At 42.1% G+C, this 12,920-nt stretch overlaps 1 protein-coding gene across 1 annotated transcript in view; it reads left to right on the top strand.

Annotated features, from left to right (window-relative positions):
- The window catches only part of EIF2AK3 (eukaryotic translation initiation factor 2 alpha kinase 3), a 72,331-nt gene extending 67,805 nt beyond the window's left edge, over positions 1-4,526 (top strand). Inside the window, exons 16-17 of the mRNA XM_032176966.2 lie at positions 2,288-2,350; positions 3,334-4,526. Coding sequence (XP_032032857.1) covers positions 2,288-2,350; positions 3,334-3,534 — 264 coding nt within the window. The 3' untranslated portion in view covers positions 3,535-4,526. The remainder of the gene's footprint in view (positions 1-2,287; positions 2,351-3,333) is intronic.
- Positions 4,527-12,920: the final 8,394 nt, after the last annotated feature.

Here is a 12,920-nt window from a genome sequence, read left to right as displayed (position 1 = left end):
GGAGGCTCAAGCAGGAAGATCACTTGAGGCCAGGAGTTCAAGACCAGCCTGGGCAACATAGGAAGACCCCCATCTCTACAAAAAATTTAAAAATTAGCAAGGCATGGTAGCACATGCCTTGGGAGGCTAAGGCAGGAAGATCACTTGAGCCCAGGAGTTCGAGGTGGTTACATTACAGTAAGCTATCGTTGTGCCACTGCACTCCAGCCTGGGCGACACAGCAAGACCCTGTCTCTGAAGGTGAATAAAGTGGGCCTCTGTGACATTCTTCCCTATCTTTCATAAGTAGCTACCCTCACCTCTTCTAGTTGTTGTCCCTGGTACTTACCTCCATATTTTCAAAGTTTAGGCTCTTGTCACTATTTCTTATTTTATCAGTTTTAGATCTTACTTATTGATCTCTGGCCATGGTAGAAGAGGATATAGTTCTCACATAGAGCGAAATGACTCATACCCTCTCACTGAAAAAACCTACCAAATGTTCTGTATAACAAATGAAAAAAAAAAAAAGAAAAAAACAGTCAAAATAAACCTTCAGAACACCAGAAATAAAGGCCCTAAAAGCTTCCAGAAAGGAAAATAAAATAGGTCTAACCTAAGTAAAGGATCAAGAATCAGATAGCATCAAAATTATATAGTTATAAATGCCTCAGAGAATACTATCAGGAAAGTGAAAAGACAAAGTGGACGCAGTAGCACGTGCCTGTAGTCCCAGCTATGTGGGAAGCTTGAGGCAAGAGGAGTTCCTTGAGACCAGGAGTTCACGGCTACAGTAAGCTATGATTATTCCTGCAAATAGCCTGGGCAACATGAGACCCTATCTCTAAATAAATTAATTAAATAAAATAGAAAGTGAAAAGGCAGCTCAGAATGGGAGAAAATATTTGTAAATCCTATATCTGAAAAGTGTCTAGAATTCAGAATATATAAAGAACTATTACAACTCAACAAAAAGACAACTCATTTTAAAAAGGGGCAAAGCAATAGACCTTTCTCCAAAGAGGATAAACAAATGGCCAATAAGCATGTGAAAAGATGCTCAACATCGTTAGGCACTAAGGAAGTGCAAACCAAAACCACAATGAGATACCACTCAGCACAATCCGGGTATCTGTAATAAAAAAAAAAAAGAAAAGAAAAGAAAATAGCAAGTGTTGGCTAGGATTTGGAGAAATTAGAACCCTCATACCTTGCTGGTGGAATGTAAAATGGTGCAGTTGCTTTGGAAAACAGTCTGGGAGTTCCTTAAACAGTTAAACATAGGATTACCATAGGATCCAGTAATTCTGCTCCTAGGTATATACTCAAGGGAAATGAAAACATAGACAAAAACTTGTATACAACTGTTTGTATGAGGATTATTTCTAATATCCAAAAGTAGAAACCACCCAAATGCTCATCAACTGATGAATGGGAAAACAGTGTGGTATTTTATACGATGGAAAGTATTCAACCATTACAAGGAAGGAAATACTAATATGTGCCACAACATAGATGAATCTTGAAAACATGCTGAGTGAAAAAAGCCAGACACAAAAGTCTACTTTTGTATGATTCAGTTTTTATGAAATATTCAGAATAGGCAACTCCATAGAAACAAAGATTTCCAGTATTTTCTTTGTGCTTTAATATGGCCCTTTCTCTCTCTCTCTCCCTCCCCCCCTTCCTCCACACATACATATATACACATATATGTAAATGTATACACACACACACACACACACACACACAGTCATCTTGGTATCCACAGGGGATTGGTTCCAGAACTCCCTGTGGATACCAAATCTGCAGATGCTCAAGTCCCTTATATAAAATGGTGTAATATTTGTATAGAACCTACATATATTCTCCTGTGTATTTTAAATCTTCTGTAAATTACAGTACCTAACATAATGTAAATTCTATGTAAATAAGTATTATAGTGTATTGTTGAGGGAATAATGACAAGAAAAAAAATCTGTATCTGTCCAGTACAGATGCAACCACCTATTTTTAAATTTTTAAAATATTTTCATCCTGTGGTTGGTTGAATCCTTGGATGTGGAATCTGTGGATGTGGAAGACCAACTGTATATACGTATATATTTCTCCTATATTTTGAGGATATTTGATGGAGTGTACATCTGTGCTCAGGAAACATATGTAGTTATTAAATCAGGAAAAGCTATTGATAAATTTTCCATTTGATAAATGTACAACCTCTTAGTCATTTTGTTAGAGTATCAAAAAATATTTTCACTTCGTATGTCAAAATAAACTTAATAAGTAATACTTTTTTTCTTTTTAGACCTTAACTGATGTAAGAAATCTCAAATTTCCACCATTATTTACTCAGAAATATCCTTGTGAGGTATGTGTAATTCTCATCTTTTATCTTCTTTAGAATCATCTTTAGAACGTAAGCGGTCATTAGCAGTTGACTCAGTTTCCCTGTTTTACAGATGAGGAAGCCAAAGGTCTAGAGAGGAAAGAGACCTGCTCCTAAGAGCTCAGAATTTGTTAAAACCAAACACTGGAGCTGGGGCCTGGCTCCTTCAGCCTAATGTCCAGTGTTCCACACTGTAGCACCTGTGAAATTTATATATTGATAAATCTTGAATTTCCTTAAGTAATTAAGTTGAAGTGAGTTAGTATGTGTTCATTTTCAAATCGGAAAAAGTCAAAATTTATCTTTCAGTATTATAATGAAGGGTTGCATTAAAAAATGGACTTTATAACAATATATTAATACCTACATATACTTAAATTTGTTTTACTAAAAATTGTCATCATGTATTTTGTAAACTTGATGAATCTATGCCCAGGGTGGCTCATAAGAGTGCATGTTATGTTCAGAGATATGTTTAAAAACCAAGAAAAGGTGTTGGTTGCTGATCTCTGCCATAATTTTTTTCTCATTAAAATTTTTATTGAGATAATTGTAGATTTACATGCAATTGTAAGATGATTTTTGAAAATCATATTATATCTGTGTTTCAAGGGTGTGATTAAATAATCCTTTATAATGTGTTAGAAAATCAAATTACCCAAAAATCGTCCATGTTTTTTTGGAACGAGGGTTGGCAAACTAGTGCCCACAGGTCAAATCCAGCCTGCCACCTATTTTTATAATAAAGTTTTATTGGAACACTGCCATGCCCATTAATTTACAATTGTCTCTGGCTGCTTTTGTGCATCGATGGCAGAGCTGAGTAGTTGTATCAGAGACTTGAAAACTCGAATATGGCTCAAAAACTTAAAATATATACAGAAAAATTTTGCCAGCACTGATTTTAAAAACTGTACAGTGATCAAACCTGGCCGTTTTATCACAAAACAATTTTTATATTTCAGTATGTGATGGTTCAAGACATGCTCTCTCCATCCCCCATGGAACGACCTGAAGCTACAAACATCATTGAAAATGCTGTATTTGAGGACTTGGACTTTCCAGGAAAAACAGTGCTGAGACAGAGGTCTCGCTCCTTGAGTTCATCGGGAACAAAACATTCAAGACAGTCCAACAACTCCCATAGCCCTTTGCCAAGCAATTAGCCTTAAGCTGTGCTAGCAACCCTAATAGGTGACACAGATAATAGCCTACTTCTTAGAACATGCCTGTCCAAAATTGCAGACTTGAAAAGTTTGTTCTTTGCTCAATTTTCTTGTGGACTACTTTTTTTATATCAAATTTAAGCTGGATTTGGGGGCATAACCTAATGAGCCAACTCTTGAGTTTTGCTATACGTAAGGAAAGGGCTATCTTTGTTCTTTGTTAGTCTCTTGAAACTGGCTGCTGGCCAAGCTTTATAGCCCTCACCATTTGCCTAAGGAGGTAGCAGCAATCCCTAAAATATATATAGTGAGAACTAAAATGGATATATTTTTATAATACAGAAGAAGGAAAGTCCCCCATGTGGTAACTGTATTGTTCTAGAAATATGCTTTCTAGAGATATGATGATTTTGAAACTGATTTCTAGAAAAAGCTGACTCCATTTTTGTCCCTGGTGGGTAAATTAGGAATCTGCACTATTTTGGAGGACAAGTAGCACAAACTGTATAACGGTTTATGTCCGTAGTTTTATAGTCCTATTTGTAGCATTCAGTAGCTTTATTCCTTAGATGGTTCTAGGGTGGGCTTACAGCTTTTTGTGCTTTTACCTCCAATAAAGGGAAAATGAAGCTTTTTGTGTAAATTGGTTGAAAGGTCTAGTTTTGGGAGGAAAAAAGCCGTAGTAAGAAATGGATCATATATATTACAACTAACTTCTTCAACTATGGACTTTTTAAGCCTAATGAAATCTTAAGTGTCTTATATGTAATCCTGTAGGTTGGTACTTCCCCCAAACTGATTATAGGTAACAGTTTAATCATCTAACTTGCTAACATGTTTTTATTTTTCACTGTAAATATGTTTATGTTTTATTTATAAAAATTCTGAAATCAATCCATTTGGGTTGGTGGTGTACAGAACACACTTAAGTGTGTTAACTATTGTGACTTCTTTCAAGTCTAGATGATTTAATAAAACTTTTTTTAAATTAAGTATGGTTGACTCTTATTTTGAGGAGTTAGTCCCAAAATGGTAGATTTTCTAATTTATAAAATGGAATCATAGATCTAGAGTCATAAACCTATCCTCAAGAAAACTTCTTCCTAACCCATTTCAGACAGGTATCTTTTTCGTCATCATTTCCCAAAGACTTGGCAGGCCCTTTCAAAATTCACAAGATCCATAATTGACAGACATTTGCTCAGTGCTGACCCTGTGCCAAGGACTGGAAATATAGAGAGGACTTTCCACTAAAGGGAGAGCTCTCAGAGAAAAGGGCTGTGGTGATGCTAGTTGTATTGATACCGAGGTGTATCTGACATGTATCACATGGAGGCATGTGGCACGCTGGGCTGATAGGGCATGAACCAGCTAGACACAACCTAGAAAGGTCAAAATGCATAGCATCTCCATCTTACAAACAAATAATGTCTGCCACACAAGGTTATGAGCAACTTGTAAGCTGGAAAAACACTTCCCAGATCTTTGTGGATGACTGTATATCCAGACGCACTCGCAGCAGTGCTGCTCAAACCACTTCCTGGCCAGCTCACCCCCGTCGTCTTCATCTCTTGGTCAGCCTGCTTTAGTTGCTATTCCTTTTCTCCCTTCCTCTTTACCCCAGCCAGGGGTGAAGGTTTGTTGACTTCCGGCAGCACACCCCACTCAGTCCCCCAAAGATTCTTTGACCCCCCAGGACTTCCCTAGGAGCTAGCCATGGCAGACACTACTATTACCATTCTACTTACGGTCAAATCCAGGTCCAGAAAGGTGCTGTGATTTGTCCAAGGCCACAAAGACAGCAAGAGCAGGACCGGGATCAAAACCTAGGTGTTTAGATTCCTAATCAGTGTTTTGTCTACCCGCTTGCACCAAGCTATCTAGGGATTGGTAAATTCTTACATGATGTAGTCAGGTTTTCTTTCATTTTAACCTGGGTTTGCCTTTGCTGACCACCAGCAGGAAAGCAGGCATGGGGCTGGGGAAGTTAAGAGCCTGGGCCAGCAACACTTAAGTCCATAGCAGTAGTCAGAATGGAGACCCCTGTGCTCTCACCCACAGCCCTTTCTACTGAGTCCAAACCCCACTGCCCCCTTTAAGTTCTGTTGTTTTTCTGGCATCTTTCCATCCCCCGCCCTTGCCTCTGCTTTTAGCACATTGTATTTGATAATACTTATTCTCAGGCTGCAGAGGAGCCAGCAACTCTGATGAAGATCAGCTCCCCCTTGTTCGTTTCTAAGATCTTAGAAAGTAAGGGGACACCTTCTTGTAGTCCAGCAACATCCAGCATAAAGCCTGGTACTTGATTGCGTATTTGTAGAATTGAATTTGAGGAACCTACATATAACCCCTGCTACAATAAAAATTTTGGCAAAAGTGAAGGAGGAAAGATGGCTTAAAAATCCGGATGCTAGCTGGGCGCAGTGGCTCACACCTGTAATCCCAGCACTTTGGGAAGTCAAGGCAGGTGAATTGCTTGAGCTCAGGAGTTAGATACCAGCTTGGGCAACATGGCAAGACCCCAACTCTACAAAAGATACAAAAGTTAGCCAGCTGTTGTGGTGCATGCCTGGAGTCCCAGCTACTCTGGAGGCTGAGGTGAAAGAATTGCTTGAGCCCAACAGGCGGAGGTTGTAGTGAGCTATGGTTGTACCACTGCACTCCAGTCTGGGCGACAGAGTGAGACCCTGTCTCAAAAAAGAATCCTGATGCTAAAAACAGATGAAAGCGTCAAATCTCAGAAGTTTTTTGTTTGTTTGCTTGCTTGTTTGTTTTTGAGACAGAGTCTTCCTCTGTCGCCCAGGCTGGAGTGCAGTGGCACCATCTCGGTTCACTGCAACCTCCACCACCTGGGTTCAAGCAACTCTCCTACCAGGAAAGAGCACAGGGCTCTCCTGATTCACCCTTCAGGGAGGCAGTAGGACTAGCCTGAGGGCTGGTCCGGGGATAGGAAGCCCATGAGAAGTTTTGAAAACTAGCTACCTAGTCTGCTGTTTGCCTCCCAGGAGCAGACACAAAAGCAGACTTTTATGATGTTAGGATGGTGTGGGGGGTTTTCTTACTGATGTCTTTGTCTGGATGCATTTACAACAAAAGCCATTTTATTTCTGTGCCATTTTTCTCTGAGAGAGTGGAGATAGAACAAGCTCCCAGTCTAACTACTAGCCATAGTGGAGAAGTCAGGGGCTAAGCGGGGACTCTGGATGTTCTTTGGCTCACTGCTGGGAACATCTATGATCCCCCATAACTAGATTGTCCAGGCACTGCCTCGCAAGACTTCCCCCTGGAGAGCCTTTCCCTGCAACTACAGTAGCTGTCACCAGGTGACAGTCATGCCTTGCTTAAAGGTCTGAGAAATACATTGTTAGGTGATTTTGTCCTGTGAACATCACAAAGTGCACTTACACAAACCTAGATGGCACAGCATGATGTCTACCGAATACTGTAGGCCATGGTAACACAATGGTAAGTATTTGTGTGTCTAAACACAGAAAAGGGACAGTAAAAATACAGTATTATAAATTTTTTTTTTTTTTTTTTTTTTTTTTTTGAGATGGAGCCTCACTCTGTCACCCAGGCTGGAGTGTAGTGGCACAACCTCAGCTCACTGTAACCTCCGCCTCCTAGGTTCAAGCGATTCTCGTGCCTCAGCCTCGGGAGCAGCTGGGATTACAGGTGCCTGCCACCAGGCCTGACTAATTTTTGTATTTTTAGTAGAGACAGGGTTTCATCATGTTGGTCAGGCTGGTCTCAAACTCCTGACCTCAGGTGATCCACCCGCCTCGGCCTCCCAAAGTGCTCACCATGCCCAGCCCCAGTATTATTATCTTATGGGACCACTGTTGTATATGTGTTCCCTCATTGACTAAAACATTGTTATGTGGCACATGACTGTAGGAGACAGTGGAGGGCTGAGATAAAGAACATTCTTCAACATGTAAAGGTATTCCTCCCTCCCCTCAAACGTTCAACACATCACGAGAACAAGCATGTCAACATAATCTAAACATGCCAGATATTGCAAAATTCGACCGTATAAAGTCCCACATGCCATGAACTGCTTTTAAATTTCTCATGTTAACAATGACTTAAAACAACAAATAGCCCTAGTGCAGTGGCTCACGTCTATAATCCCAGCACTTTGGGAGGCCGAGGTGGGAGGATCTCTTAAGCCCAGGAGTTTGAGACCAGCCTGGGCAACATGGCGAAATCCCATCTCTACAAAAAAAGTAGAAAAGTTAGCCGGGCATGGTGGCACATGCTTAGAGTCCCAGCTGCCTAGGAAGCTGAAGTGGGAGGATCACCTGAGCCTGGGAGGTTGAGGCTACAGTGAGCCATGATTACACCACTGCACTCCAGCCTGGACTACAGAGTGAGACTCTGTCTCAAAATAAACAAACAAAAAACAAATACAGGAACAGTATGTGCCTGGCTACTTCCAACAACTCTACTTCTAACAACTCTTAGTATCCCTAATCCCTTACTCCGTGCCTCCTCTTTGGAGCAGCTGAGTAGCTTTCTTTACTGATTCTTCTTCATGTTCTGGGGGACTAAGAAAAGTTTGGGGAAGGGAGAGGGAATAGAGAGAACAGCCCACGCAAAGGCATGGAGGGAGGGCAGGAGTAAAAAAGAGAGCTCTCAAAGGTGGGGTGGGGAGAAGTAGACCAACTTGAGAATTATTTTTGAGTCAGAAAGGCCAGGATACTGGAATTCACTAAATACAGGTGAAGGAGAAGATGGCTCCTGAGTTTCTGGTGTGGATGCTTTTATAGAATCCAGAGGAGAGTGCAGTTTGGGGACAGAAGAAATGACAGATATCCCTTTTTGAAAATGATGGATGAATATTCCAGGACTTCGTTGGTAAACAGTTAAGGTATTATTAGAAAATCGGAAGCTGTAGAAAATTACTGAACTGAGGAAGGACATGATGAGAGATTGTAAGATCACTACAGGCTGGACACAGAGGCTCACTCCTATAATCCCAACACACTGGGAGGTCGAGGGAGGAGGATTGCTTAAGCCCAGGAGTTCAAGACTAGACTGGGCACCATAGTGAGATCCCTATCTTTAATTTTTTTTTTTTAATCACAAGATCACTATGTTGGCTGAGGAAGAGGGTTGACGGGAGGGAGAAAGAGTTGGAGATGAAATCAGGCAGGGGCTGTTAGCCTTTATCCAGCAAGAGGTCAGAGGGCCTGAGCCAGGGCAGTGGAAGCTGAAAGCCATCCCTTCTTTGTCCAGCAGCTGACCACGTGCTAGCTCCCAACAACCAGAGGAGGGTCTTCTATCAGTGCTCTGTAGTGTTGTGTTTTAAAGGACTTCAAGGGGTGCTATAGTGAGTGGCTCTTTGGGAAGAACCTGCTGCTTTCTCAAATGATGTTAGCTTTTAGAGTACCTAGAGAACATTGTCATAAATGACGGCAGCCACTTTGGGACCAGCTCCTCTCTTGTTAGCAGCAAGAATGTGAGTAGGAAGAGGAGAGGAAACAGTGCCGAATTTGTTGGCATAGAGCTCTACTGCCTCCCAGGAAGAGCCTGGGAGAATTTTCACCACCCAGAAAGGTCACAAACTTGCCCCAAAGGAGTGAGAGGGTTTGATATTGATACTGAGAAGTAATGAAGGAGAAAGCGTGCTCTTTCTCCAAAAGGATCTTTTCATGACATACTCAAGAAAACAGCAGTCCAGACTCCCCAACATGGTGAAATCTCGTCTCTACTAAAAGAAAAAATACAAAAATTAGCCAGGCATGCTAGTGCGCTCTTATAGTCCCAGCTACTGGGGAGGCTGAGGCCGGAGAACCACTTGAACCCTGGAGGTGGTAGCAGAATTGTCGGTACAAAGACCTGGCCCAGGAGGAACAGGAGCTCGGGCAAGCTGAGATCGCGCCACTGCACTCCAGCCTGGGCCACAGAGCGAGCCACCATCTCAAAGCAAAACAAACAAACAAAAAAAGCCCAGCTGAGTAAGTGAAGATATATTCATACTATAGATAACTCAATGAGTCAGTGGCACAAGTGGAATTACTAAATGGTTTATTAAGCAGATAAATGACAAATTCAAGTTGCAGAGAAGTGTGAATAGTACAATTGCAACCAAGTAAAAGAGTTTCTAAGTCTGTTTGAATGGAATTTTTCATGGGCATAGAGGAAGTTTCGGAAGGATTCTCACCAAGTGCTACACTAGTTACCTTACAAGGGTAGAGCTGGGGAGGGTGGAAAAGATTATTAACTTCAATATGCATCTCAGCATTGTTTGAGTTCTTTCCAATGCAGATAAATAATACTTTAATCCAATGTGATTAATAAATTAGATTTTAAAATTAAGGAAAAGGAAACCAATAAACAACATTTACAATATCTCTTTTTTTTTTTTTTTTTTTTGAGACAGTGTTTCACTCTTGTCACCCAGGCTAGGCTGGAGTGCAGTGGCGTGATCTCGGCTCACTGCAACTTCAGCCTCCCAGGTTCAGGGATTCTCCTGCCTCAACCTCCCAAGTAGCTGGGATTACAAGCATGTGCCACAATGCCTGGCAAATTTTTTGTATTTTTAGTAGAGATAGGATTTCACCATGTGGGCCAGGCTGGTCTCAAACTCCTGGCCTCAAGTGATCCACCCACCTCAGCCTCCCAAAGTGCCGGGATTACAGGTGTGAGCCACCGCCCCTGGCCAGCGTTTATAATATCTTAATTGATCTCATATTTGTATTCTGCTTTATAGTTTATTTTACATAGTCTCATTTAATTCTAATAGGATCTCTGCAAAGCAGATATTTTCATCACTGTTTTATGTGAAAAAAAATGCAATAATTAAAATAACTACAACAGCCTAACAGGAAGCTTGTAATAATACAGTTATCATTGCATTGCCCTTGTTAGCATAACAATCCCCACTTTTTTGAATAATCCCCAATTCAGAGAGCATTTTAGAGGAGTAACGGGTGACAGGACAGCACTGGGCTTTGGAATTAGGGCTGGCTGCATTACTTCTTCCTTGTTTACAATTTTCCTTCAGCTCTCCAATCTGTTTCCTCATTGCAAACAGCACATTTTGAAGATTAAACAATAAATATAAAATGTAGTGTAGAACCTGGTAAATAGAATTCAATAAACGGAAACAAAATGAAATCACAACTTCAGTTCTCTCAATTCTAAAATGGGCACAGTCCTGTGGTAGGGTTATTCTGAGGACTAAGTGACAACTATGAGTTAAAGGGTCATACAAATATGTGTGACTTATTTTTCTTATGATTATATGATGGAAGAGAAAGGCACAGAAAAAAACCCTTTAGTAAAACACGCAGCATATAAAAACTTTATAATGTTTATGCATAAATGTGGACATTGAATATGCCTATGACAAGGACTAGAGTCTGGCATTTGATTGGGTGAGGACAACGTGTTTTGCAAATATAAAAGTATGGTTATTATTCAAGTAGTCAAGAAACGCCTTTGTTGTATAGGGATTTCGGGTTGCCCAGGGGGTGGAAGAGGGCTGGGAATGCCTCCTTTCTCCCAGGCCTTTGACCCTAGCTGCCGGTCTACAGGAATCAGCGGGGAGCCGGGGTGCAGCGTGGCCGGAGGGTTTGGAGATGAAAGATAGGAGGATGCAGTCTGGATTCTTGGGGCTGGGGCAGGGAATCTGGCTCGGGCGCAGCTGGGAGCGGCGGCAGGAATTGTCGGTACAAACACCTGGCCCAGGAGGAAGAAGAGCTCAGGGTGGCCAAGTGGGGACGACAGGCGCCGAGGCAAAGCGGGGGCTCCGCGGGCCCGCGGCGCTCTCCGTTCCCTGGCAAGGGCCTTGGGATGGAGGGTGGGGAACTGAGTGTCACCGAGTCAGTGCAGTGCGGTGACTGATCCTCTTGCGACAGATGCGGGAGGGTGGGCTGGGCATGAGAACCACCGGCGATGGAGGCGTGGCGTGCAGGAGATGCTGGCCAAGGAGGAGGAGGGACAGGAGGAGCCCGTCGCTCTCCTAGGTTAATTACCACTCACTCCGCCCTCGGGACAGATTCATCCGGGGGGGCGCAGACCTGCTAGGCAGCCAGAGGGTGGCTCCTGGGTAAGTTTCAAAAACCAACGTTTCTGGAAGGCCTGCTGCGTACCATGTCCTATACTAGGCAGTTTATATTCGTGGTATCTTATAGAATACCTTCAATAACCTTGGGAGATACTATGCCCCTATTTTACAGAGGAGGAAACTGAGGCTTACTGAACCAAAGGATTTCCATGCAATGGGTATAATCAGGCAAATCATAGGTGAATTGTAACTAGTTTTAAAAAAAATTAAAAGAACTCTAGCTACTCATCAGAAATACAAGCTGGGCACGGTGGCTCACGCCTGTAATCCCAGCACTTTAGGAGGCTGAGGTGGGCGGATCACGAGGTCAAGAGATCCAGACCATCCTGACCAACATGGTGAAACCCCGTCTCTACTAAAAATACAAAAATTAGCTGGGTGTGGTGGTGCACACCTGTAGCCCCAGCTACTCGGGAGGCTGAGGCAGGAGAATCGCTTGAACCCGGGAGGCAGAGGTTGCAGTGAGCCGAGATCGTGCACCACTGCACTCCAGCCTGGGCAACAGAGCAAGACTCCGTCTGAAAAAAAAAAAAAAAAAAGGAAAGAAAGAAATACAAACGAAACCAACAGTGGATCCCATTTTTCTGCTATCACGTGGAAAACATTTAAAAGATTTATGTGTGTAAGCAAAAGTGTGATGAAAGAATTATCTCATAGGCTGTTAGAAATGTATCTTTATGATTTTTTTGTCAGTATCTGTCTAAATTTGAAAGATAATTTCTCTTGAAAATTCCACTTTGGGAATCTATTCTTTAAAAATAATCACACGAGTAAATGTTAATCTTAGTGGGAAAGGCAAGTAAAAGAGTTAAGGGTTTTTTAAATGTGATTGACCCACTATTATAGGGTTGCTGGAAAATACTAGCCTGGAGGTCCAATCAGCTCTATCCAATTCCAATAATCATGACCCTCAGGCAGCTTCGCCATAATCACTGCACTCTGGCGTCACCACGACACACAGGCTCCTTTTCCAAGTGTAAGGGCTGTTTACCTGCAGTAGATTCTCCAAGAGTGCTTGCTATAGTTCACATTTCTTGCAAGGCCTCTTTCAAGTTGTTTTTCTTCCTTTCTTTTATTTATTTATTTATTTATTTTTGAGATGCTCAGGCTGGAGTGTGGTGTCACAATCTCAGCTCACTGCAAACTCCACCTCCTGGGTTCAAGTGATTCTCCTGACTCAGCCTCCTGAGTAGCTGGACTACAGGCGTGCACCACCACACCTGGCTAATTTTTTGTATTTTTAATAGAGACAAGGTTTCGCCACATTGGCCAGGCTGGTCTCGAACTCCTGGCCTCAAGTGATCCTCCT

Source organism: Hylobates moloch, unplaced genomic scaffold, assembly GCF_009828535.3.
Source record: "Hylobates moloch isolate HMO894 unplaced genomic scaffold, HMol_V3 SCAFFOLD_15, whole genome shotgun sequence".
Classification (NCBI taxonomy): domain Eukaryota; kingdom Metazoa; phylum Chordata; class Mammalia; order Primates; family Hylobatidae; genus Hylobates; species Hylobates moloch.
Note: the sequence above shows the minus strand (reverse complement) of the source record. Positions and strands in the feature narration are given on the sequence as shown.